Source organism: Debaryomyces hansenii (genome assembly GCF_000006445.2).
Source record: "Debaryomyces hansenii CBS767 chromosome B complete sequence".
Classification (NCBI taxonomy): Eukaryota; Fungi; Ascomycota; class Pichiomycetes; order Serinales; family Debaryomycetaceae; genus Debaryomyces; species Debaryomyces hansenii.
The window spans coordinates 1,012,340-1,037,344 of record NC_006044.2 but is presented as its reverse complement, the minus strand read 5'-3'; the positions used below and the strand labels follow the sequence as shown (position 1 = coordinate 1,037,344).

Here is a 25,005-nt window from a genome sequence, read left to right as displayed (position 1 = left end):
CTACACCATAATCGTTAAAATTAGAAACATTAATTGTGTAGAAAGTAAATAATTAAATAGAATCGTGAAGAAGTAATAAATAAATCAAAATTAAAGTACTATATAATTGTCTTCGATATTAAAACAGACAACGCGAACATTAGAATACAACATTAGACCTTCAAAGCTTCTTCATACGAAGGTGGAGCTCCAGTGTAAATAAGTTCACCCTTCTCGTTGTAAATAGCATTGTCGTCTGAAACATCGACTCCGTTTTCTAAAGCCTTGTTCTTTTCAATTTCAGATAATCCCATTTCGTCTCTAGCGATCCAGATGTGTGGCTCTTCGTCATTAACAACAGGATCTTCATAAGCGTTTCTAATAAAATCAGGATTGTACTCAATGTAGTTGAAATATGCTTGTGGCATGTTATCTCTAACAAAGTCAAACGATTGTAACTTAGGCTTGAAGAATCTTGTAATTGCAGAGCCTTCTGGCTTAGAAGTAGGAACATTATTCCTTATTCCAGAGCTTTCAATCGCCTTCTCGTCAACAACATTATTTCTATTGATTGGTTGCTTAGAGTCAGTAGTTACCTTAGATTGGTTAGTACCATCATTAATGAGTGAATCAGAACCAGTTGCCAAGTAGGCATCCTTTTCATGAATGTTAGGTAACACTTGTTGATCGTGGTCACCTGTTAAGCCCAATTGATTTCCACCTTGCCAGTAGTTTTCACCTTCAATCTTAATTTCCTTACGGCCTTGGTCATGCATTGGATATTGGTATGTTCCATCACCAGCAGTATATCTAATAGCAGATACAGGAACAACATCCCATAATGGTAAGAACTTCCATTTATAGTAGATATGGCAAAGAGCAGTAACCCCAATCATAATACCTTCTAAAGCGACAGCAGCCCAATTCTTACCGAAAACAAACATTGCAGTAAGACAAATTTCAGCTAAATAGAGTCCAACAAATAATTGTAATAATGCACTTGGATAGTTTCTACCACGAGCATCTGTCTTGTTTGGTTGTAAAACGTGGACTAACGTATACATGTAAACACAATAAAGGAATACGAAAGTAACAAACGCAAACCCTAAAATTAATGGAGCAATTATAGCATACGAAAATGCAATTACACATAATAATTGATAATTAGGGTAAATAATTGACCAGAACGGTTGACCTAAAGTATTCCAACGGTTCCATTTAGCTCTTGGCGTACCATCTAAAATTCTACCCAAGATTTTAGATAAGATCAACGCAACAATCTGCAATAATAAACCGGAAGTAATCGTTAAACCTTGTAAGCAAAAGTAAGCTATATAGAAATTTGACGATGCAGGTAATTTCTCGGCCAACAATGGCATAAGAGAAGATGGATCTCCAACAATAGCAGGAACAGCTGACATAGAAGACGAACATAAAGCCATGACCAAAAATACTTGTACAACATTAAATGCATAAAACCAAGCTTGACAATAGGACTCCACTTGTTGAACAGTCATACAACCGCTAACTTTACCCATTTTCTTAATGAAAGGTGGAATCAAAGACATCAAAACAGCCAAAGCAACGACAGGCAAAAGACCAGTAATAAGACCTAAAAGTTTAGAAGGTAAATTGTTGATAAATTCTAACCATGGTGCATATTCAATTAAAGTATTAATATTAGAAATAGCACCAACAACAGCAACAGGAATACACCAGAAAATAATCATCAAAGTTAACACGGTAGAAGCGATTATCTTCTTGACTCTCCTTTTCGAAGATGTCAAATGTAAATTTTCCCAGATCACATCGTCTGGGGTCAAACCTGTAAATCTCTTAGAGCTTCCTAATTCCTTGTTATAAGGAATAGCTTGGTAGGCTTTTTGCAATTCTAATTGCGTTGGGAATTCAATGAAAACAGATGGAATTTGAGTGTTAGCATTATGTTGAGCCTGATCTTTCTTGACCTCAGTGTTTAATTCTCCTAATCTTTCAGGACAATAAGTCAAAGTATCAACCTTCTTACCGATTAAGAATTTCAACTTATGACTTGGTCTTTTCTTACCATCCTTCAAGTATTTGTCTAAATCATCAGCTGGTAAAGGAGGTTCCTTGTTCTTTTTCAATGCCTTGTTTCTGATTTTGACAGCCTTCGTAATTGTCTTGTTCAAAGTACCTTCATACTTGCTGGTAAGCTTATTTCTTTCCTTGACCTTTTTAGTTAATTCAGTGTAATCACGAGCATACCACACATTAGTGGCAGTAGGAAAGAAACCTCTCAACTCAGTTTCCTTCAATAAGTTTTCAGGAACTTCAGTTAATAACAAGGTTCTTGAAGACAATAATGAATCGTATAAAGGAGTTGTTTGAAGAGCATGTCTAAAGGTGGTGTAATAGACTAATTCACGGTAAATCAAAAATAATACAGCACCAAAGAAGACCCAACTCAAGAAAATCTGAGCGAAGAATCTATTCTTATCTTTAACATTAGAATATGATAAAATATTAAATCCCTCGTTACCGTTACCACCTGTTGCATTTATAGGGAACAAAATTGGCCATAAAATACAGCATCCCATCAAACAAATAGTCGCGAATTCGAAAAGAAATCTAATAAAAAAGTAGCCATCAACACCGGCCTGTTGAATAATATATGTTTCTGGCTTGTGTAATAAAAAGGATACCCATCCAAAAAATCCAGCTGGAGATTCACCAGGCTTCAAGTCTGGCGACACGGTTTCGACAACATTTCTTGGTTCATAAACTCTTTGTTGTTTCTTTCTGATACCAATGAATGCTAAATAAAATATAATAGCAATAACCAATGTTGGTATTAACGTGGAAATAAATGTAGACACAGATGTGTCAGCTGCGTCGTCACTACTAGCCATCTTTAATAAGTCAATTGGTCTTATAAACTGAATAAATAAAAATAACAACCAATTGCTCTTATATGTATTTTTTAAAAGTCACGAATTGATGAGCAATAAGGAACAATAGCAGAGCATATGTTTTCAAACAATACAATTCCTCTAATATCATATGAAATTCTTCACAAAGCTGTTCATGGCACGGCTTAAGCAATTGTAGTCATGTGGACCGATGCTGAACAAACAGGCACCGTTTGACACGATCTTCTTATTGGTTCTAAGCAGAGGCTGGCATATGTGGTGTGTACATAAGTTTTTCAGTACAAACACGATGCTGGTAATGAGCAACTTTAGAAGACATGCGCCCGATGAGTATGATGTCATACAGAATCTTCATTTACATGAGATATCGAAGCATGGGTAGAGCAAATATTCTGGCTATGCAGTATCGGTATTGTTATGAAGAAATAATTATCTTCCAAAGGGAATCAAGTGACCATAAACATCGCCGATGGCTAATCGATGATCTAGATGACCACGGTATGTTGTGAGACATATATAGATGTTCACATGGGGAGGCATAGTTATCATGGAGATTTTATGACGGAGTTCTTTAAAATTTTTCTCTCATGTATTTCGCGATATTTTTCTGCTAACAGTGTTTTTGATGCTACTTTTCGTACAATACGTGTATTTCAGTAATACCAATCGTGACTTGTTTGCGTCAAATACGCATGAACTGTTAAAATTGTCGACGGTTTATTATTGTAGTATGTATACTAAGTGGGATTCGGCATTTGTGGTGAACACGGTGACGCAAGTCGCGGTGTTTGTTTAGATATTGTGAACATAATAGCGTCGGATTTTCGGGCGAGGCGTTTGAATACGATTAAGTTACTGGAAAGCTAACAGAAGAGCGTAGAAGGTATTGGCTCCGGGTATAAGGCCGGTCTTCTGTTGAATATAACCACGGTAATAGTGTCATATTTGGGTTTTACATTTTACGCCAGATAGTCTGTGCTACACGTGTATTCCGTGTTCTTCGTTAGCAAGTATTTTAAACTGTAGTTATATGAGCCGCTTAAACGTAAACAGACGTACTGCAATATTGTCCAAGCTGTAAATGAGATGTTAAGAGAATCTGAAGATTAATTGGTCCAACGCGATAGCATATACTGAGTAATGTTATCTAGAATGTAAAAAACGGAGTAACACAAGCACACAAAATCTTGGATTACTTCTACTATTTGGCGTGATAGGGAACGTATTACTTACGAAATACACCATCAAGGATGCAGAATGCCAAAAAAGGTCAGCAAAATATATGAAGCATCTATAAAAATAGCAAAAATACGATATAAGAAACATATTCATTTGACCTGGAGTAGATAATGGTGTGATGAGCCAATCTTAAATAATTTCCTAATCTACCCTCCATTTGAAACTACAATGATAGAAGTTGGCTGAACTATGCAATCATACTCATGAAGCACTAGGTAAATGATTTAGCCCAGGCTTCTCTTTCCTACTTACTGAACAATAAAACGAATTTATAACCTTGTATTATCATCGTTGGATTTGTATTCAAAGTTATCCATTCAATATAGGTTCATAGTATGAGATCAATTTCTTACTATTACTTCCATACGACTGTATTGTTTACCATCTTCCGTTGGCTATAGGAAGCACTTATGGTTTCTATTGCGACAAAAAAAGAAGCATGATCTTGAAAAAAAACATTATAATCTTATGCCTGTTTTGGTGACATCCATAGATCAAATGTATTCAAGTCTTTTCGCGTAAGTTCTTGGTACGTAAAAAATATGTCAAAAAGATTATCAGAAGCTCAATAACTTTAAAATTATCACAATACATGAATGATATGTAGCCATTTCAGATTGAAAGCAGTCACTTGATAGTTTAATTTCCCTGTCTCTTATTACAATTCTCAAATCATACGAGAGAATAATTATTACAACTCGGTCTGAATGCAGCAGAAGTTCACGTCCCTTGCGCTTGAAATAAAAAAAAACTTTTTTAGTGAGAGAAGAATAATATTCAAATAGCGAATCCGGTTGTTACCGATACCAGTGACATTTTGATGATAAATACAAATATATGCAAAACTTCACATCTCAATTCGGGTTAATCATAAATATTGAGGACGATGATTCAAAGTTCAACATGCAACGACCTCAGTATGAAATCATTATGCGCATTATCATAGTACTAAATCGTAGAAAAGTTCAACTAATGGGATATACAACATGAGAAATTATAAATATATAGGGTGGTACTGATCTTGCTTACTTTAGGGCAATCGTATAATAAAAGCAACCAGAGGGTTTTCATCTACGTCTTAGTATGAGCCGAAGCAAATCATTTATTCAATAAGAAGCCTAATAAGGCTTTTTCTATCCAACCTCGTAGTTGAGAACTAAAAAAAAAGAGCTCTTAGAGCAGTAAGAGTGCGTTTAGCAGAACATCAAGCAATGCAAGAAGCATGCAAAATCCTCTTTTCATGTTAGATGGGAAATTCTTCGTTCAAAGTAACCATATAGTCATAAACATAGAAATCCAGTAATTATAGCAGTACCTTGCAGTGCAGCTATCCCATACATTGACCACTTATATTCGAATAAAGAGTATACTGGTTCGTAACAGTGCAGGGTTTAATTCTACCATGGTCGGGTAAATAATGTCACAACAAATTCTTACGCGCGGGTTCAACTATTCGTCTAAACTTCTTGTTTATTTATTCAATACAACCCCCATCTACAAATTTTGTGTATGGTTTTTTTAACATATAAGCCATAATTCATACAAACATTAACAAGAACCACATCATCAAAGATCGCAATGTTGAAATTCGTTAATCAATTAAATTCTAAGGGAAAGAACAATCTTTATCATTCCCAACAAACAGATGGGACTGCAAGTACCATGAGTCGTATCCGTGTTGATTTCAAGTACGATGACTTAACATTTTCTCGTAGCTTGACTGCTTCTCAGGATTATACTTGGGTCGGTAAGGTTTTGACAAGTATGTCGGAAGTAGAATCGTCGTTGGATGGGCTCAACAAAAAGTACTTAACATTGGACGGAGCAATTTCTACAGATAATGTTTTCCAAGAATTGAAAAACCTGGCCGGTTTTCAAAGCAATATAATTGCAGGGCATGCATACAATGTTGCTGGCTGGAGATGGTATGATAATCACGTAGCCTTGTTGGTCAATTTGCTAAGATTCTACATTTTATCCGATCTCGACGAACGTTCTAAGCTATCAACCGGTAAGTTTCCGGTGTATGATGATGGACATGTTATCATCGATTTGAATGACACTTTGCTACTTGAAGATAAGGCAGTTGATTGGACTTGGCCTGGTAGAAGGGCTGATGAGAGTTACCCATACTGGAATCCAATGACCGAATTTTTGCCTGTCACTGATGATCCACATATCGATTTGAGGCCACTTACCGAAGAGGAAGCCAAGGTTGTTTTGATGATGACCGGTGAATGGAAGCCTCAAACAAATTATAAGTTAGACTTCTACACTCCTCGCTTGGCAGAAAAAATCATGTACAGATACAGAAACCCTATTTCTTCTTTGAATGAATGGTTAGATGCTGAGGGAACTGCTCCAACTTACTACTTACCTAAATCAAGAGTAATCTGGAGTGCCTTGCGTAAGTATGTCACTCACAACAACCTCTACAACCAATTCTATACTGCAACTAATATTGTTGCTCAAGTTATGTTGACCGTGTATCCTGATACTGCCGAAGGTATGACCTGGTTAACACATGTACCTGAAGTTCATTTACCTAAGTTTGGATCTGTACGTGGTAGATATCCATTCTTGAACTCGGGTGAGGCCGCATTCATCCAAGCGAAAGCGTTAGAAGACTGGGCTGCCTTGATCGCCAAACCTGAATTGTTATTCACTTACGGCATGATGTTAGCATCGACTTTAAATATTGGATTAGCTGTTAGAGATGCAAAGGCATCGCTTTTGATCGGAGAAGATAAATCGAGTTTCGATGATACGTTATTCTTAACCCCAGAAACGTTTTTTGCGTCGGCCGTTTCATTAGCAACTGGGTTGGACGCCCCATTGAATGGTATGGGTGACGTATACGTCTTTTATCCAGAGCTTGTCAATATAAATGAGACATGGGAGGTTCCAGCTGTTATACTTGAACCTAATGGTTATTTGATCAAGGATAATCATATCTTGTCCACAGGGATTCCTTTTGTTGGATCGCCATATTTGGTTTATCTGTTGGCCGTATTTGACGAAGCAAATCCCTATTCTGGTAACTTTGTGTTGCCGGAGCCTTTAAGACGTACACGTAAGGGGGCCATTTACAGCTTCGTCGATGCTTGGAAAATGGGATGGGCAGCCAGAATTGCAGGCTACGATTTGTCTATCAATGTTTTCAGTTCTAATGTGAATTATACAAAATACTTTAGTCCTAATAACAATTCTTGGTCCCATGTTTTAACAAATGGTATCGATGACAAAGTTGAAGGCGTCTTGATTAAAGATATGACCAGAAGATCAAGACATTTTGTTGATCTTCCAAATTTCTTTGTTCCTGGTAATCATCCCGTAACTGAAGTTAAAGTGAACGTCCTTGGTACATCTGTATTAGATGCAGCGGGTAACAAAAATAGGGCAGCTGGAACTGCTAATGAATGGGTTACTCCATCTTCATTGGGTCTTCAAATTGTTTCCAAGGAAGACGTACGTAGATTCTGGGGCCATATCAAACGTCATAAATCAGGCTTAGCTATGGAAGGCTTAACAATGTCTGTCAATGTCCCTGCAATCGAAGGCAATCGGGGAGTAGAGGTGATGTGACAAGACCACGGAATAATGGTCAAATAATGGGCCTGAGCTAAAAGTTCATGTGTGAAGTTGTGCCTCATATATATCAATTTGCTTATATGAAGGGTGTAGGTCAACAATTACTACTATGATTTTCCAATACACCGTTCAGATCAATAAGCACTGGGTATTTCATTTTTTCAATTCTATATATCTTTTACCACAATAAACATTTTGCATTATTATGTCCGTTTGGCGATCAACGCCAAAATTTCTGTCTACATATTACATCGAATTATTGATTTAATTAAGAACTATAAAGTATGACTATGCATATTGCGACAGCGGATAGGTACCCTTTAACAAAATCCTGATCACGGACGCAAACAACCAGGATGAATTCAAAGGTTGTCGTTGGCTTTTCTGTAACTGTTTCATAAAACATCGCACCTCTCGTCTAGACCCACAGTATATTATCCGGGTTCATTCCACCAGCATACCATGGGCATCGGATATTTGTTTCAATAGGGCTGTATTCGTGTATAAATGGCGCTCTATTCACTTCGCAATATAGTGTTCCAGCACTCTAACGGTTAATTTCCTGTGGCCCTCTCGTTAGTAGGAAATTGCCCTGGTATTGTAGGAGGATCCGATGCTACTGTTCCTGTCGTCTCCGAACGACCGGCAAACGGTGGTGGCCCTGGTGGCGGTCTGTACAAGTCCCCGTCCTCATTCTCATCGCTCTCTTCGTGGAGCGTAGGTATCCGGCCCACCGGTGCCCCAGCAGCCCCACTTGTCAGCCGATGATGTGCACTTTCAGGATATGTAACGTCTGTCGTCTCAGCCTGTGTCTGTGACTTAGCATTTGGATTAGCATGGAATTTGCCACTATTGTCGTAGTATCCCATATCGTATTCGGTGGCTTCGGCCGAGTACGCTGGAACATAATTTGTAGGCATATCGGGGTCCCTAGTGTTCGGTTGGTTATATTGTGTCTGAGATTGCACGTACGACGGAGGTGTCATCCAACGAGTCCCATATATTGGCTGAATTCCCTGTTGGGACCGTTTTTTATTCACTCGAATAGTACCCAACACCACTATAAGGATGAGCACAATAAACACAGCAAAAAATGCCCATCTTGCACCACCTCCTCCTGTCCACGAATTATCTTCCCAGTCTCTCTTATAAACGTTCTCTAAGTACATATTGATACCCTATGTCACCTAGAATTTATATACGGATTTCGGACCCTTTTTTATATTTCTTATAGGGATCATTTATTCTTTGAGCCGGGCACAGTCTCAATTTTTTCTCTCGTCTGATTTCTCATTCGATAAAACAAGGTAACTCTTGGCTCTTTTACGATCAAATTCACAATACCCAATGAAGTATAAGACCTATGTAATTAAGCCGATTAGGGTATATTTCTATCCAGATGTGCAACCAACGTATGACAGACCTTTTTTTTGTGAAAATTAAACTATTATGACATCAAATATTAATGCGGTATAGATCACCGTTGCAAAAACTAATTGGAGTATGGAACCAAATTCAAAGTAATATTGGTGGAGATATCGTGTTTGTATTCCACAAACCGTATTGTAGGAGCCGTAAGAGGACGTTTGGCGGAAACAGTAAAAGTTACGAGGTGGGACAATTGGGCGGCTGCGAGTTGGAAGCGAGACGTTTCGCGGCGGTAATCAAGGTTTTGAAGACGATGATTGTTAACCTCGTGCAGGATCGGACAACCACGAAGAGAGATGTGTACTACCAGGATGTCGGGTTGTTTCAGAAATCGCAGCCGTTTGCCAATGAATTGATTGAATGCATCGTGGGGTCGCTAGGGATGTGCGCCGAAAGGGACCTCAAGATATTTGCGTCGCAGAAAGGGCTTATGTTTGGCAATATGCGGTTCAGACGTGCGGGGGTGGCGTGGGACTTGGACGAGCCGGTGTTGATTCCCAGAACGAACGACTTGGAGGCCATGGAGCCTCCGAAGGGCATTGTAGTGATTGAAAAAGAGGCGATTTTCAAGTCGTTCTGTAAGTATATCCAGAATATAGACGTCAATTTGATTGCCGTGACGGGCAAGGGTTTCCCTGATAACCTCACGAAGCGGTTTGTGGGGAATTTGGGCCAATTATATCCCGATGTGCCAATATTGGCGTTCATGGATTCCGATGTGTACGGCTTGAGCATCTGCAAAAACTACAAATACGCCAAAAACTTCGATGCGATGCTATGTCCGCTGCTAACGTTCGCGGGGGTATTTTTAACGGAGTATGCTAGTGGGTGGCTAGATATATCGGTTAGAGATTGGAGAATGATGAGTAATTTTATTAGGGACATCAAGCTCCTACAAAGACCCGTTCTGGAAGCGAAGGAATTGGACAAATGGCACAGAGAGCTTACTAGAGGTTTGGTCCTATTCAAGAAATCAGAAATGAATATCGTAGATTCGTGTCCTAATGAGTATATTTTGAGAAAAATCAAACAACACATTCAGTAGCTTCCAATAGGAACTAATACCAAGCGTTTCCCTGTGGTATGATCATTGCATCCTTCGGTATTAACAAAAAGGTAGTCTGCAACCAAAAAAAAGAATCCACGTAGTCATTACATAATTACACGTGCTGCGGGTAACATCCCACGTAGATCGACGAAATACCGAAAGCTATACTTGATTTTTCACTTGATACCTTTAATTTTGCCTTCTCTCTATTCAATTAATCGAATTTAAGAAATAAAAATGTCTTTTACAGCTCGTCAAATTGGTGCCCCAAACACTTTAGACTACAGAGTCTTCATTGAACAAAATGGAAAGCCAGTCTCTCCATTTCACGATATTCCATTATACGCTAATGAAGAAAAGACTGTTTTAAACATGATTGTTGAGGTCCCAAGATGGACTAACGCCAAGTTAGAAATCTCCAAGGAAGAAAAATTAAACCCAATTCTCCAAGATACCAAGAAGGGTAAATTGAGATTTGTCCGTAACTGTTTCCCACACCACGGTTACATTCACAACTACGGTGCTTTCCCACAAACCTGGGAAGATCCAAACCAAGTCCACCCAGAAACCAAGGCTAAGGGTGATAACGATCCTTTAGATGTTTGTGAAATTGGTGAACAAGTCGGATACGTCGGTCAAGTCAAGCAAGTCAAGGTTTTAGGTGTCATGGCTTTATTAGATGAAGGTGAAACCGACTGGAAGATCATTGTCATCGATGTCAATGACCCATTGGCTTCAAAGTTAAATGACATCGAAGATGTCGAAACCCACTTGCCAGGTTTATTGAGAGCCACCAACGAATGGTTCAGAATCTACAAGATTCCAGATGGTAAGCCAGAAAACCAATTCGCTTTCTCCGGTGAATGTAAGAACAAGAAGTACGCCGAAGAAATTATCAACGAATGTAGTGAAGCTTGGGAAAAGTTAATTAAAGGTGAAACTGCTGACTCTAAGGGTATCTCCTTAGATAACACCACCTTGTCATCTACCCAAACCTTCTCTGAAGCTGCTGCCAGTGGTGTCCCACCAGCTTCCGTTCAACCAGCTGCTCCAATTGATAAGTCCGTTGACAAATGGTTCTTCATCTCTGGTGCTCATTAATTTATTTAAAGTTAATGTAAATAATTTGTATCCAGTATATCTGCGAGATAAATAAATAAAATTATTCGACTCTTTTGACAGTAGAATGGCTGAACACTTACGAATTAGAAGAGCTAAAATGAGCCGTGCAATTTTGATTTGTCAAGTTAGTCATCTAACCACACTTATTTCTAAGCATGCCCAACAGGCAAATTGCAAAACGTCAATGGCAGTTCCATTGGCATATATTCGTTCACTTTAAGTATTCGGATAATTCTCTATTAGTGCCCTGATCCGACGGAGATAATTATTAATTTTTATAAATGAAAGTTGTCCATTTCTAAGCATCTCGAATAAATACGATCATAAACGCGCGATAGTCCGATTCATGCCTACAAACTCGTACCTGAAATTGCAAAAAATGACAGATTCTTCAAAACATATAGTTATTATTGGCGGTTCATACGCTGGTATTTTTGCAGCTAAATCAATCTTTGGTCGTAAAGATCAATCAGTTAATGTCACTTTAATATCATCTTCTACAAATGCATATTTTAATGTGAGTACATCACGGTTAATTGTGGAACCAGAGAAAATTGATAAAACCTTGTTCCCAGTTGAAAAAACGTTGAAGAAATACTCAAATGGAGTAGATTATAGATTTGTTTTAGGGAACGTGGTTTCCTCTAATTTTAATAATAATTCTTTAATTGTGGAAAACGCCAAGGGCAAACAAACAATTAACTATGACTACTTAATTGTGGCGACAGGTGCTAGAACAGACATTCCGGCATTCAAGCTAGGTGGTAATCATCAAGATACTGTTGATTCGATCAAGAAGTTGAATAGATCAACCAAAGGTGCAAAGAAGATTATCATATTAGGTGGTGGTCCAACAGGTGTTGAAACAGCAGGGGAATTAGGCTATCTTTATGGCAAGGAAAAGGAAATTGTATTATACACTGGACTGACGGGTCCTCTCTTACAATTGGGTTCTAGCAAATCCGCCACAACTGTTTCAAAATTAGCTCAATTAGGTGTTAAAGTTGTTAACAATAAAAAGTCCACGAGTTTCGAAGAAAGTGGGTCTCCCTCTAAGGTCGTTTTTGAAGACGGTTCATCCGAAGATGCCGATGTTGTTATCCCTGCTTATGGGTTAACTCCTAACTCAGAATTCTTAGATGTAAAATTCCTCGATTCTCTTGGATACTTGAAGACTGACGAATATTTGCGGGTAGAAGGGCACCATAATGTAATAGGTTTAGGTGATATTCTTTCGATCGGCGAAAATACTATTCTAAACATAAAGTACTCGCAAATGGCGGCTTTCGAGTCTGTAGTTGATCTTGAACTCTTTGGTAATAAGAATTCTAAGCTCCAACCATATTCACCTATTAAGACCACGTTAGGTGTCCCTGTTTCTAGAGATTGGGGCGTTGGTGTAGCATTGGGCTGGAGCCTTCCAAGTTTCATTATCAAGTTTATGAAATCAAAAGACTTCATGATTCCTAAAGCGAGTGAAATGTTAGCTTAATTATATCTTTGTAATGTATTCCATATTTGTTTATTTTTTTGAAAGTGTAATCCTCTCCATTCCCAGCGACTTATTCATACATCTACGTCTAAGTAGACCCTATGTTGGAATAATTTTTTTTGATTATTATCTGCTACTGATGTATTTGTATGCGTCTGTCGGAGTTAATTAGTAATTCTCTGCTCGCTGATATTTGATTAGGACTATAAAATAAACAGGAACTCCCATAGAAATTCATGAAGTAATTATCCTCATATTTCGATGACAGATTCAGGAAAACATATAGTGATTATAGGTGGGTCGTATGCCGGTGTGCTTGCTGCTAAAACCATTTTTGGTCATAAAGATCAGTCAGTACGTGTTACTTTAATATCACCATCTACTCATGCATTTTTTACTGTGGCCAGTCCTCGTTTAATTGCAGAGCCAGAAAAAATCCAGCAAACCATTTTCCCATTAGAAGAAACGTTAAAGAAGCATTCAGGGGGCGTTAATTACAAATTTGTTCAAGGCAGAGTGGAAATTGCCGATTTTGATAATAATTCGTTAAGTGTTGAAAGTTCTCTGGGCAAGCTGACAATTGAGTACGATTACTTAGTTGTAGCTTCCGGCTGTAAGGCTGATCATGCGGCATTTAGATTGTCGGGGGATCACCAGGACACTGTTGATTCGATCAAGAAGTTGAGTAAATCAACCAAAAGCGCTAAAAAGATTATCATATTAGGTGGTGGTCCAACGGGTGTAGAAACTGCAGGTGAATTAGGTTTCCTTTATGGTAAGGAAAAGGAAATTGTTTTGTATACTGGCCTGGCTGGTCCACTTGAACCTTTAGGCGAAAGCAAGTCTAAGGCATCCTCTGATAAATTGACTGAGTTAGGGGTTAAGGTTGTCAATAACAAAAGGTCCACTAGCTTCGACGAAAGTGGCGCTCGTTCTAAGGTCATTTTCGAAGATGGTTCGTCGGATGATGCTGATGTCGTTATTCCTGTTTATGGCTTAAAGCCTAACTCGGAATTCTTAGATAAAAAGTTCCTTGATTCGCGTGGATACTTGAAAACCGACAAATATTTCCGTGTGGAAGGCCATTCCAATATAGTAGGTTTAGGTGATATTCTTTCTGTTGGTGAAAATACCATCGTAAACTTAACCTATGCTCAAAAAGCAACTTTTGAGTCGATTGTTGATCTTGAATTCTTTGGTAATAAGAATTCTAAACTCAAGCCATATTCACCAACTAAAACAACTATTGTTGTTCCCATTTCTAGAAAAGGTGGTATTGGACTAGCATTTGGCTGGAGCGTACCAAGTTTCTTAGTGAAATTTTTGAAATCAAAAGATTTTATGATTCCTAAAGCTGGCGATGGGTTAGCTTAAAATCTAAATTTGATATTCCTTTTCCTCTTTATGATTTTTAAGTCTTGTGTATGTTAGATAGAGATGATATTTATATTATTTGCAGTAATAGACTAATGAGTAATAGTAAATTCTAAGCAACGCGTAGAAAAATGTCAAAAAAAAATTATTGTAGCAGATCTACTTAGCAAATATGGATATATTCAAACAACTCTCTCCCAATGATGCCGACATTGGGAGTAACTTTGCTATGCTCACTTCTGCAATAGAGGCAAACGGACTTACAGTTGTTGACCTTTTGTCTTCTGTTCATTTTTCATCAAGCACAAATCTCCCTCAGTTATCTAAAAAATTGGGGAGATCAATAAGAGAAGTAGAGGAATTCTTGAATATTCTAAAGAAAGAATGTACTGAAGCATCCACACAATGCTCATTAAAGGAAAGATTCGGCAAAGAGCAAACAGGAGACAAATGTCACTTTATTCCAACTGGTCTTGAAGCTTTGGATCGACAATTGAATGGGGGAATTCCTTTAGGTGAAATAACGGAAATATTTGGAGCAAGTGGTTGTGGAAAGTCACAACTCCTTCTTCAGCTATGCATATATACCCAATTGGTTGGTGATCCCGAAAATAATCAATGTATTTACATTTCAACAGAATCTCCATTAGAAACAAGAAGGTTACACGACATGATAGATCATTACAATGCCAAATCGGATAAGAAAGTGCTGATGGACAACATTTCTTGCATTTATTGCCAGGATATTGAAAACCAAGACCATACTCTTTTCACACAATTGCCGGTCAAACTATCTCAGGAGAAAGGTAAAGTACGGGCCATTATAATTGATAGCATATCTCACCACCTAAGATTGGAAGAAGCTATTACGAACACAATGTACATAACAGATCATATAAAGGCACAAGAGGAAGCGTTGACTGATAGTAAAGAGTATGCAGAAATCAAGACCAAGCTTGATCAGCAGTTTAAAGCATTTTTTAAATCCACGCCCAAATATCAAAATAGAATTGCTAAAACCCAATATTTGATGTTATTGCATCGTCACTTGCTATCTATCGCTAAGGATAATAATATCGCCGTAATAACAGCGAACCAAGTGAGTGATTACCCCGAGAATATTACAGATTTAAGTATCTATGAAGATGCAGACGACAGCCTTAATCTTGAATACCAATTAGGTCAATATTCGGGCTGGGACAACAGATCCATATTTAAACATCAACAGCTTTTCCTGCAAAATCAAGATATAATCAGTTCTAAAGAATCCGACTTGGCTTATTACGAACTTCTGAGATCTATAGATCAGATCAATAATCTAAACAAAAGACAAAAGATGAGTATACCTCTAAACGAAACCGAGATTGACCCCCGGTACAGCAAACATAATAACGCATCGGTTATTGACGATCAATACTCAAACCAGGAAGACCTTATTGATAAGCTACATAGATTGGAGAACTGTGAAACGAAAAAAATCGTTCCCACACTAGGCTACCATTGGGGAAAGAATATGGTTTCCCGCCTAATGCTAATGAAAACATACAGACCATTACTCAAAGACAAAGCTACTCTAGCGGACACGCATCAGCCAGTTGATCCGGAATCAAGATTAACTTACGACTCCTTATGTGAAGGCTTTAATTTGCCAACTCAAACAGAAGGAAGCATCAAACGCAAAGCTGACAATAACAGTTCCCCCGAAAACAATCAAAAGAATAACACTATTTATGGTGTCGAATCGCTTATTGATGGGTGGGGTGTGGAAAGATATGTCAAGGTAGTGGCTTCTCCGTACGACCTGGTAAGTCTGAATGGCATGTTCAATGAAAATCGTAAAATACCTTTTCAAATAACTACAAATGGAATTACAGAAATATAATGAGTCAGAAGAATTCATCGCATACATTACTCTTCGAAATATATAGACAGCTGGAGATTTATGAATGGGTTATATTGAGTATACAATTTAACATAATTATGGTACTAATTTCATGATAACGTGGGTCGTGTTTTGTTCAATGTGAAAGTTCAAAGATAATGAACATGTTCGGGTTTATTTTGTAAATGCAGTGATTGAATCTTAATATTAGAAACAAAAACTAGCAATTACTAGGTAAAATATTATATACTCTTATTCCTCGGAACAGATTATACATCATCTACTCAACTATTAAATAACACAAGATGAAGGTACGTTTAAATTTTTTAAAAAAAGCACGAGGTAATGACCGTACGCGGTGCTGGTTCTATAATGATAGACATGTTTTATTAACAGTTGTCGATAGTTTATAGATGAAGTGGATATTGAATTGGTCAATCAGGAATTGAACTTTCAGTCTCAAGATAATAATTTGGTGATAAAAGGTGGATGTGACTTATTTACGACCAAACCAATTGGGTCGGACAGAAAACTATTCAAAACGATAGACAAGCACTTGGACCAGATAATGGAGGATAACCAATTGTCACAATCACTCGAGCGTGAACTTCAGAATTCAAATAACCCTTTGTTTGGAAGTAGCGCATCGCCCACATCCACTGGAAACAATATTAACCAAGCGATGATGGGACGTCGGGGTAGTTATATTGATATAGCGGAACGAGAAAGGCGTGTTAGTGGCTCCCTGATAAATTTCAGTAAAGGTTCGTTATCGTCGTCGCAGAATATGAATTCGAATCTTTCAAAATCTCTCAGTGGTTCTGTTGAAAATAATTCCAATGTTGATGAATCGCCATTCGGGCCTTTAAAGAACGTAACCACCAGGAAAACATTCGCCTATTTAATTGCTATTTTGAATAGTACTTATCCGGATCATGACTTTTCAAACTTGCAACCTACGACGGAAAATTTTCACAAAATTGCGTCGGCTGAGGATCTAATCCATAGATTCAACAACATTATGGTCTCGCTTGGTAAGAAAGAAGATTTGCTAAACTGGATATGGGATACAGTGAATGTGTATATGGATTTTATACCCTCAAAATTGCCAACCCCGAATGAGTCCAGACACAATAGTTTTCTACACACCACTTCGGCTTCTGCTTCGAAGCATGGATCAATATCTCCAGACAACAATTCCCCTCCAGTGAACCCTAATCTTTTTGAAAACTGTCAAATTTACGAATTCCAGCCGTCCGACCAATCAATTTTGGAAGATTTGAATTATCCGTATCAAACTATGTGGTCCTATTACTGGTTTATATATAATAAGAAGAAGAAGAGAGTTTCGTTCATTTATTTGACGGCGCTTAATAAGATTCACTACTCAAAGGTCAATGGCAACAGAAATCCATCTACAAGTAGAGATGACAATAATGCTAATATTGGTGAAACAAACAGTAATAAGGATGGTGAAGAAGATGACGATGTTGACGTCGAAGATGATATGTACATGGATGAATACATCGATGATGAAGCGTTGATTGACGATGACGACTATGAAATGGAAAATGACGTTGTCGGTGACATGGAAATTTGAAACCCGTGTCTAAGTTATAATTTTCCCTATATTGTCTATAGTTCATGTATTATTATCCTGTCTACATTTATTTCGAAGTATCGCTTACGCTTGATTATTTGATTCAATTCATACCCCTCTGCATAATTACTAATTTACAATTTTTTGCTAAAATCACATTCGTTTTAGTAGAGCAATGTTGGCTATAATATGAGCAACATTCAGCATATATTCGTAGAGCAAGCAACATACTTAAGCAAAATCCAATGTCGCAATTCCGCATTTTCAAAATAGAATTGCTGTTTAAGTAAGCCTTCGAACTATATTTAAATGTGAAACCCCAACTGATAGCTGTCACTTCATCTTTTTTCATTAGTATTTATTAGAAAAGATTAATTATACTTCAAATTGAACGATGCCACAACATAAGTTAGCTACAGAAGTCTACTTCGACTTGAATGACGGTCATAAAATTCCAGCATTAGGTTTAGGAACTGTCCCCCCTGAAGACAACGCTGAAGTCAAGGACCAAGTTATTACTGCTGTCAGGGCAGGATATCGTCATATTGATACAGCGTGGTACTATGGTACTGAGCCATATATTGGGGAAGCATTGAAAGTATTATTTGCAGAAGGGTACAAACGTGAAGATTTATTCATCACTTCCAAGGTTTGGCCATCATTCCATCATAGTCCTGAAAAATCCTTAGATAAATCATTGTCTGCTTTAGGAATTGAATATGTGGATTTATTTTTACAACATTGGCCCGTATGCCTTTCAGGAGATGAAAATGGCTTACCAGCAGCTCCTAAGAACGACGACGGAAGCTTGAAATACGATGACGATCCAGTTGATGGGGTGGGATTCATTGAAACATATAAGAAGCTTGAAGATATCAAGGCAACTAATAAAGCTAGATCAATAGGGGTTTCAAATTACTCGATCCCAAGGCTAAGAAAATTATTGCAAAAGGCGAAGATTGTTCCCGTTCTTAATCAAATTGAATATCATCCTCAATTACCACAACAAGACTTAGTTGACTTTTGCCAGAAACATAAGATCTTGGTCGAGGCATATAGTCCTGTTGGTGGTCCTGGAGCACCGGTACTTAAGCTTCCATACATAAATGAATTGGCAGAAAAATATGAGGTAAGTGTGAATGAAATCACTAACGCTTATCACATTCTCCAAGGAAGAATTACCTTACCTAGATCTTCTAATCTCGAAAGAATCAAGACAAATGTCAGATTGCCTCAATTAACCAAAGATGAATTAGATAAATTGTATCAAATTGGTGTTGAAAATCCTACTAGATATCTGGTTGATTCGTGGGGTTATGGAATTGGTTTTAGATGGTGGAAAGGTGATACCTGGAGTAAGGAATTCGATTAATGAGTTAAACGACTGCTTAATATTAGAATGTGCAGTGATGATTATGAAATGTGCTAAATCTTATTAAGCTTTATTATGTACGCAAATAGTAACTTGAATATATGACTTGAAGATTACTCAAAAACCTTTCGTCTATAACTATCTACCAATACCAAGTTGCGAAAATCGGCCTTTTCCAGTTTTTTTTTAACAATTGCATTTATCTTATAAAATTACGAAATACCTTTTAAAAGCACATGAAGGAACGTCGTCGATGATACTTCGACTGAGCAGACTTTTATTTGTGCAGCAGGAGGAATATACTGTTAATTTTCATTAACGGCACAATAAACCTGGATTTCTGTGCATTAAAGAGGTTCGCATCTAGAGACACGGCAAATTGAAGGTGTTGAAAAATACGCACGAACACCCCTGGCTAATCTGCACTTTCTTCTGTCTACGTGCTCTTCCTAGTAGAAAGTTACAGCAATATTTATCCACGATACATTGTAATCATACAACCAGGCGTATATGATACGATTGTTGTTTATTGTTACATTTCCGTCGGAATTTTCCGACGCCTCGTTTTTAGGTTAGCTTGCATTGCGACACCTCTCTTATTAAAATCTATAATGCAAGTACTTTTAGAACGAAAAACAGCTTATAATCATTTCATAGACGCTTGCTGCCCTTAGTTATCCCCAAGAGATTGCTTCTTAATATCAGGGTCTTGCGCATACGGTCTTAGTGGAGCACCGCTGCAAAAGTTTCTGAATTCCCAATTTCGCCATGCCCTGCAGGCTTTCGATAAAAAGTTTGTACCCTTTTATTCAATATTAAAAAATTTGTGCGGATTATACTTAGCAAACTTATCAAACGGCCCCGTTGGAGCCACACCATATTTCTATTGCCTGTTAAGCTTTCAATGAGTGAATTGAATCGAAATCCCCAGATGTCAATTTGTTCCGTTTATTCCACCGACATCTATCTCATCCAAATCCGGGGTAAATGTTATCTCACGCGTGAGTATTGCATCTTTGTTGAGCACAAAAATGTATTGTTCATCGCATTTGACCTAACTGGGGAAATTTTGATTGCTATTCAACACACGAGTTTTACTATTTTAACAATCCGAGAATTTCCACAACATATAAATATTGTATATAGGCGAATGTCGCAGCATAAACCATTTTTGTCTATGATGTAATGCAAGCACTTGTAAATAAAATAAATCAAAAGTGGGGGGGAGGGGGGAGGGGGGGGTTTTCCAAGTATGAAAAATCGAATGAAACTTTGGAGCCGAACACAACAATACGAATATAAATAGGAAATGAAATCTCATGTCTTGCCTTGTTTTAAATCAAACATCTGAGATTTCTATAGCTCATCAACTTAGAGAATAGAATTTATCATGTCGACTTCAAGTCTTTCGAAGACAAATAGCGTCGAGCACAAAGAAGAGAGTGAACCAACTTCAGAGGTTCATTCCTATTTAGGATTGAAGGGTAACAGGTTAAACTTCTGTGTTTCCTGTATTGCTGGTCTTGGGTTTTTACTTTTCGGATATGACCAAGGCGTCATGGGTTCCTTATTGACATTGAAATCATTTCGTAAAACGTTCCCTGCCATCGATGTTCAAGGAGATGGTGATTCAACACTTCAAGGGGCGGCCATTGCTCTATACGAAATTGGTTGTATGTTTTCTGCATTATCAACCATTTATCTAGGAGATAAATTAGGTCGTTTGAAGACAATTTTTCTTGGTGCAGTTATTATGATGGTGGGTGGGGCATTGCAAGCTTGTTCGTACACTTTAGCACATTTGATTGTTGCAAGAATTGTTACTGGAGTAGGTAATGGTTTCATTACGGCCACGGTTCCGGTTTGGCAAGCAGAGGTTGCTAAACCTGAAATGAGAGGTAAATTAATTATGATGGAGGGGTCTCTTATTGCTTTAGGTATTACTATCAGTTACTGGGTAGATTTTGCGTTTTATTTCCTTGACGGCTGGGAAACGGAAAATCAAGTTAGTTGGAGGTTTCCCGTAGCGTTTCAGTGTATTTTCCCGATAATAATTTTACCATTAATTTTAAAGTTTCCTGAATCTCCAAGATGGTTATTGAAAAGAAAAAGAAAGCAAGAGGCTATAGTAGTTTTTTCAGCATTGTATGACTTACCAGAAAACGATCCTTTAGTAACTGATCAAATCACTGAAATTCAACAAGCTATTGATCTTGAAATAAAACAGGGTGCTGAAAATTTTAATTTAAGAGACTTAGTGAAACAAGGAGAAGCTAGAAATTTTCATAGAACCTGTCTTGCGGCTTGCTCACAGATGATGCAACAGATCACAGGTATCAATCTTATTACGTATTACGCCGGGACAATTTTTGAAACCTATATTCGAATGGGCCCATTAGAATCAAGAATCTTGGCTGCTTGCAATGGTACTGAATATTTTTTGGCATCATTATTAGCGTTCTATACTATTGAAAGGTTCGGTAGAAGGAATTTGATGATTTATGGTGCTTTAGGTCAAGCATTCTGTATGGCAATTTTGACGGGGACAAATTGGAAGGCCGATGCTGCCAAAGATACACAACCAGGTACATCTGCTGGTATTGCCGCGGCATTTTTCCTCTTTATGTTTAACACTTGTTTTGGTATGTCATATTTGGGGGTAACATGGCTTCTTCCACCAGAATTATTGCCATTACAAATCAGAGCACCTGGTGCTGCTATATCTACTGCTACTAATTGGGCGTTTAATTTTATGGTCGTTATGATTACCCCAGTTGCTTTTGACACTATTGGACCTTACACTTACACTATTTTTGCTGCCATCAATTTGTTGATGGTGCCAGTGGTTTACTTCTTATATCCTGAAACTGCAGGTAGAAGTTTGGAAGAAATGGATATCATTTTCAGTCAAACTCCTGTTATGCAACCATGGAAAGTTGTTCAAGTAGCAAAGGACTTACCATTTATGCACGCTGGTGTCCGTGATCCTGAGAAAGGTCCAACTACTAGTCATTTTGAAAATCCTTCTATTACTTCCAGTATTAGGCAAAATGGAGAAAAATCAGAAGTTTTGTAGTATTCCTCTTCGGGTGTGTGTTTAAATAGCTTTTATTATAAATATTTGTAAAGCTTATTCTTTCAATTCTGTTAATATACATTTGTTAAAATTATCTACTAAATCTGTATTCAACTACGGCGATTACATCCGCTCATTAAAATTTTTAACCCAACTAATCAAATTATAGAGTATGAGTATATTCCAATCGCAAACATGATCCTAATAAACAGTACTACAATAAACCATATCATCAAGTTGAAGTAAGGCAATTTTTCCTCTAGAGCATGTTTCACGCAGTCATATCAAACATTTACTATAATCTTTTTGCGGCATAATTAGTGGAATAATACCAGAAGTCATCATTTAGATCGAAATGATTTTCGCGAGAAATATTATTTAGAATTCAAACTCAAAATTCTGTGGAGATAACTCTATTTTACCCCAAACCGAAATAGATTCCGCAAAAATAGTTGCGAAAATTATCACGCAGACTTCAGCAAAGTAAAAACAAAGATTAGAAGATCTTTGGTCTTTTATAGGATCCCCACCGAAAAATGACCCGTACTTAAGGCGGTACTAACATAAAAAGAATTTAACTGTTGATTATATGAATATATATATTATGGCATATGCTAATGATCCTTGTCAAACTTGATCGTTAATTCAATATAAAAATATAATGGCTCCGATTTTGCATAGCTCAGAATGTGAGACACTGCCTGTCTCAAACCCATGTTTGATTGTTACGCCAGATCATAAACTTATAGCAGGTAATGCTCCAATTCCACAATGTCAACCTAATCAAGTTAAAATACATATTAAGTGTACGGGTATTTGTGGATCTGATATTCATCTTTGGAAAGAGGGAGGTATCGGTGATTTAGTGGTTACTGAAAATTTAGTGTTGGGTCATGAAACAGCCGGACAGGTTATTGAGGTTGGTAGAGAAGTCACCAATGATATTAAAGTTGGCGATAGAGTTGCAATAGAACCACAAGCTCCATGTATGAAATGCTACTTATGTTTAGATGGTCATTATAATTTGTGTGAAGATGTAGCCTTCTTAGGAGTTCCTCCTACCAATGGTTCCATGCAAAGGTATTTATGTACTGATCCAAACTTTGTTCATAAATTGCCAGACAATATGTCTTACGAACAAGGTGCCTTGTCGGAAATTGTTTCCGTTGCTTTCCATGGTATTAGAAAGGCTGGAGGATTAAATCCAGGAGAACCTTGTATGATTGCTGGATGTGGACCAATTGGATTAGCTACCTTATTACTCGCTGATGTTTCGGGGGCGTATCCCATAGTTGTATCTGATATATCTGACGAAAGATTGGAATTTGCCAAGACATTAGTCCCTTCTGTTATGACATACAAAAACGATACATCTATATCCCCTAAAAAGAATGCTAAAAATATCCGGAAAATGTTTGGAACTACTGAATATGTCATGCCTCCTGTTGTTTTAGAGTGCACTGGTTTTGCTTCTTCCATTAATTCGTGTTGCTATGTAGTCAGAAGAAATGGAGTTTTGACAATTTTGGGTGTTTCGGGGAAAAATGAATTGGATGGATTTCCCTTTATGCCATTATCTCTAGGCGAGGTTGATGTTAGGTTCATTAATAGATATACTGATACCTGGCCTGCCGTGATTAATTTGATAAGTTCGGGCAAAATTAATGTTGACAAGTTTGTCACTCATGTATTTCAATTAGAAGAAGCCGCTAAAGCATTAGAATGTGTTGTTGATCGAAATGTGCCAACTATTAAAGTTATGATTAAGGACGATTGAGGGAGATAACGAATCTCGCAACTTCAAGAATGGCCGCAAAAAATATTTCGCAACTATTTTTATAGGAGCTGAATGAACGCTTAATTTTTCATTACATTGTAGTTTTGATAAAAGAATATATTATAGAAATTGTGTGATGAGACAAGAATATATATAAGCATAAAATACATATGAGTACGATGTTCTGACTATAAGCTATACCCACCCAGCCATATGTAATTTACTTATTGGAGGTAAGGAGATTCAATCCAAATATTATTATAAATAAATAGACCTAGACTAATTCTAAATATTAGGCAGCAGAACCTGTGGAGATTTATGTTCATAATCAACAAGCGCCTTAACCTTGGCAGCAGATCCACTTGTTTCATCAAATATATATGTTAACCATTCAGAAGCCAATCTTCTAGCAAGTTCTAAACCAACAACTCTTTGACCCATGCATAAAACTTGGCAGTTATTGGAAAGAATACTACGCTCAACGCTAAAACTATCATGAGCAGTGACTGCTCTAATTTCTGAAACCTTATTGGCCGATATTGCCACCCCTAAGCCAGTACCGCAAATTAAAATAGCACGATCGGCTTCACCTGTTTGAATCATCTCACCAGCTTTTATACCAATAAGAGGGTAAGATGTTGAGTCTGTATTGCTTGGAACACCGATATCTTTTATACTTTCAACAAGGGGATTGTTTTGGAGATCTTTTTTAATTGCTTCTTTGTATTCATAGCCAGCTTGATCGCAACCTACTACAATTCTGATTCTTTGTCCCATTCCCAAAAAAGTTAACAGGAGTATTTTGAGTTGAAGTATATTATAATGTAATGTATAATTTAGGTTATATTTTGACTCTATGCTTCTTTCATTATAAATGAAATTATTTAAATATATATATCGGTATAATTAACTGTGGGGTCATATCTAAAAGTGAGATTCAAAACTTTATTCCGATATTTCAGCCAAAGCAAAACTTACCAAATATCAAGTAAATTTTACACATCTCTCCGATTATTCACCCAATTTGTAAATCTTCAAGTAAGTATTGGATGTTTTCCTATGAATCCAATGAAATATATATTGCATTAAATATCCACCTTCCTGTTCCAAAAC

General features: G+C 37.4%; 13 protein-coding genes across 13 annotated transcripts; 10 read left to right on the top strand and 3 right to left on the bottom strand. All coding sequences in view use genetic code 12, as the record gives it.

The window, feature by feature from the left end:
- Nucleotides 1-152: 152 nt before the first annotated feature.
- DEHA2B13178g (DEHA2B13178p) lies at nt 153-2,870 on the bottom strand (the record flags this gene model as incomplete). Its single annotated transcript, XM_457519.1, has 1 exon — nt 153-2,870. The coding sequence occupies one exon, from the start codon at nt 2,868-2,870 to the stop codon at nt 153-155; it is 2,718 nt and encodes a 905-aa protein (XP_457519.1).
- A 2,838-nt stretch (nt 2,871-5,708) lies between these two features.
- DEHA2B13156g (DEHA2B13156p) lies at nt 5,709-7,715 on the top strand (the record flags this gene model as incomplete). Its single annotated transcript, XM_002770072.1, has 1 exon — nt 5,709-7,715. One exon carries the CDS (start codon nt 5,709-5,711, stop codon nt 7,713-7,715), a length of 2,007 nt encoding a protein of 668 aa, XP_002770118.1.
- Nucleotides 7,716-8,275: 560 nt separating this feature from the next.
- Nucleotides 8,276-8,890, bottom strand: DEHA2B13134g (DEHA2B13134p; the record flags this gene model as incomplete). The annotated part of the gene is made up of 1 exon (XM_457516.1): nt 8,276-8,890. The coding sequence occupies one exon, from the start codon at nt 8,888-8,890 to the stop codon at nt 8,276-8,278; it is 615 nt and encodes a 204-aa protein (XP_457516.2).
- Nucleotides 8,891-9,186: 296 nt separating this feature from the next.
- DEHA2B13112g (DEHA2B13112p) lies at nt 9,187-10,194 on the top strand (the record flags this gene model as incomplete). The annotated part of the gene is made up of 1 exon (XM_457515.1): nt 9,187-10,194. One exon carries the CDS (start codon nt 9,187-9,189, stop codon nt 10,192-10,194), a length of 1,008 nt encoding a protein of 335 aa, XP_457515.2.
- Nucleotides 10,195-10,434: 240 nt separating this feature from the next.
- DEHA2B13090g (DEHA2B13090p) lies at nt 10,435-11,298 on the top strand (the record flags this gene model as incomplete). Its single annotated transcript, XM_457514.1, has 1 exon — nt 10,435-11,298. The coding sequence occupies one exon, from the start codon at nt 10,435-10,437 to the stop codon at nt 11,296-11,298; it is 864 nt and encodes a 287-aa protein (XP_457514.1).
- A 367-nt stretch (nt 11,299-11,665) lies between these two features.
- Nucleotides 11,666-12,811, top strand: DEHA2B13068g (DEHA2B13068p; the record flags this gene model as incomplete). Its single annotated transcript, XM_457513.2, has 1 exon — nt 11,666-12,811. One exon carries the CDS (start codon nt 11,666-11,668, stop codon nt 12,809-12,811), a length of 1,146 nt encoding a protein of 381 aa, XP_457513.2.
- Nucleotides 12,812-13,072: 261 nt separating this feature from the next.
- Nucleotides 13,073-14,185, top strand: DEHA2B13046g (DEHA2B13046p; the record flags this gene model as incomplete). Its single annotated transcript, XM_457512.1, has 1 exon — nt 13,073-14,185. One exon carries the CDS (start codon nt 13,073-13,075, stop codon nt 14,183-14,185), a length of 1,113 nt encoding a protein of 370 aa, XP_457512.2.
- Nucleotides 14,186-14,357: 172 nt separating this feature from the next.
- DEHA2B13024g (DEHA2B13024p) lies at nt 14,358-16,067 on the top strand (the record flags this gene model as incomplete). Its single annotated transcript, XM_457511.1, has 1 exon — nt 14,358-16,067. The coding sequence occupies one exon, from the start codon at nt 14,358-14,360 to the stop codon at nt 16,065-16,067; it is 1,710 nt and encodes a 569-aa protein (XP_457511.2).
- Nucleotides 16,068-16,372: 305 nt separating this feature from the next.
- Nucleotides 16,373-17,667, top strand: DEHA2B13002g (DEHA2B13002p; the record flags this gene model as incomplete). Its single annotated transcript, XM_457510.1, has 2 exons — nt 16,373-16,378; nt 16,474-17,667. 2 exons carry the CDS (start codon nt 16,373-16,375, stop codon nt 17,665-17,667), a joined length of 1,200 nt encoding a protein of 399 aa, XP_457510.2.
- Nucleotides 17,668-18,061: 394 nt separating this feature from the next.
- Nucleotides 18,062-19,039, top strand: DEHA2B12980g (DEHA2B12980p; the record flags this gene model as incomplete). Its single annotated transcript, XM_457509.1, has 1 exon — nt 18,062-19,039. One exon carries the CDS (start codon nt 18,062-18,064, stop codon nt 19,037-19,039), a length of 978 nt encoding a protein of 325 aa, XP_457509.2.
- A 1,390-nt stretch (nt 19,040-20,429) lies between these two features.
- On the top strand, nt 20,430-22,115 carry DEHA2B12958g (DEHA2B12958p; the record flags this gene model as incomplete). Its single annotated transcript, XM_457508.1, has 1 exon — nt 20,430-22,115. One exon carries the CDS (start codon nt 20,430-20,432, stop codon nt 22,113-22,115), a length of 1,686 nt encoding a protein of 561 aa, XP_457508.1.
- Nucleotides 22,116-22,776: 661 nt separating this feature from the next.
- Nucleotides 22,777-23,892, top strand: DEHA2B12936g (DEHA2B12936p; the record flags this gene model as incomplete). The annotated part of the gene is made up of 1 exon (XM_457507.1): nt 22,777-23,892. One exon carries the CDS (start codon nt 22,777-22,779, stop codon nt 23,890-23,892), a length of 1,116 nt encoding a protein of 371 aa, XP_457507.2.
- A 285-nt stretch (nt 23,893-24,177) lies between these two features.
- Nucleotides 24,178-24,669, bottom strand: DEHA2B12914g (DEHA2B12914p; the record flags this gene model as incomplete). The annotated part of the gene is made up of 1 exon (XM_457506.1): nt 24,178-24,669. One exon carries the CDS (start codon nt 24,667-24,669, stop codon nt 24,178-24,180), a length of 492 nt encoding a protein of 163 aa, XP_457506.2.
- Nucleotides 24,670-25,005: the final 336 nt, after the last annotated feature.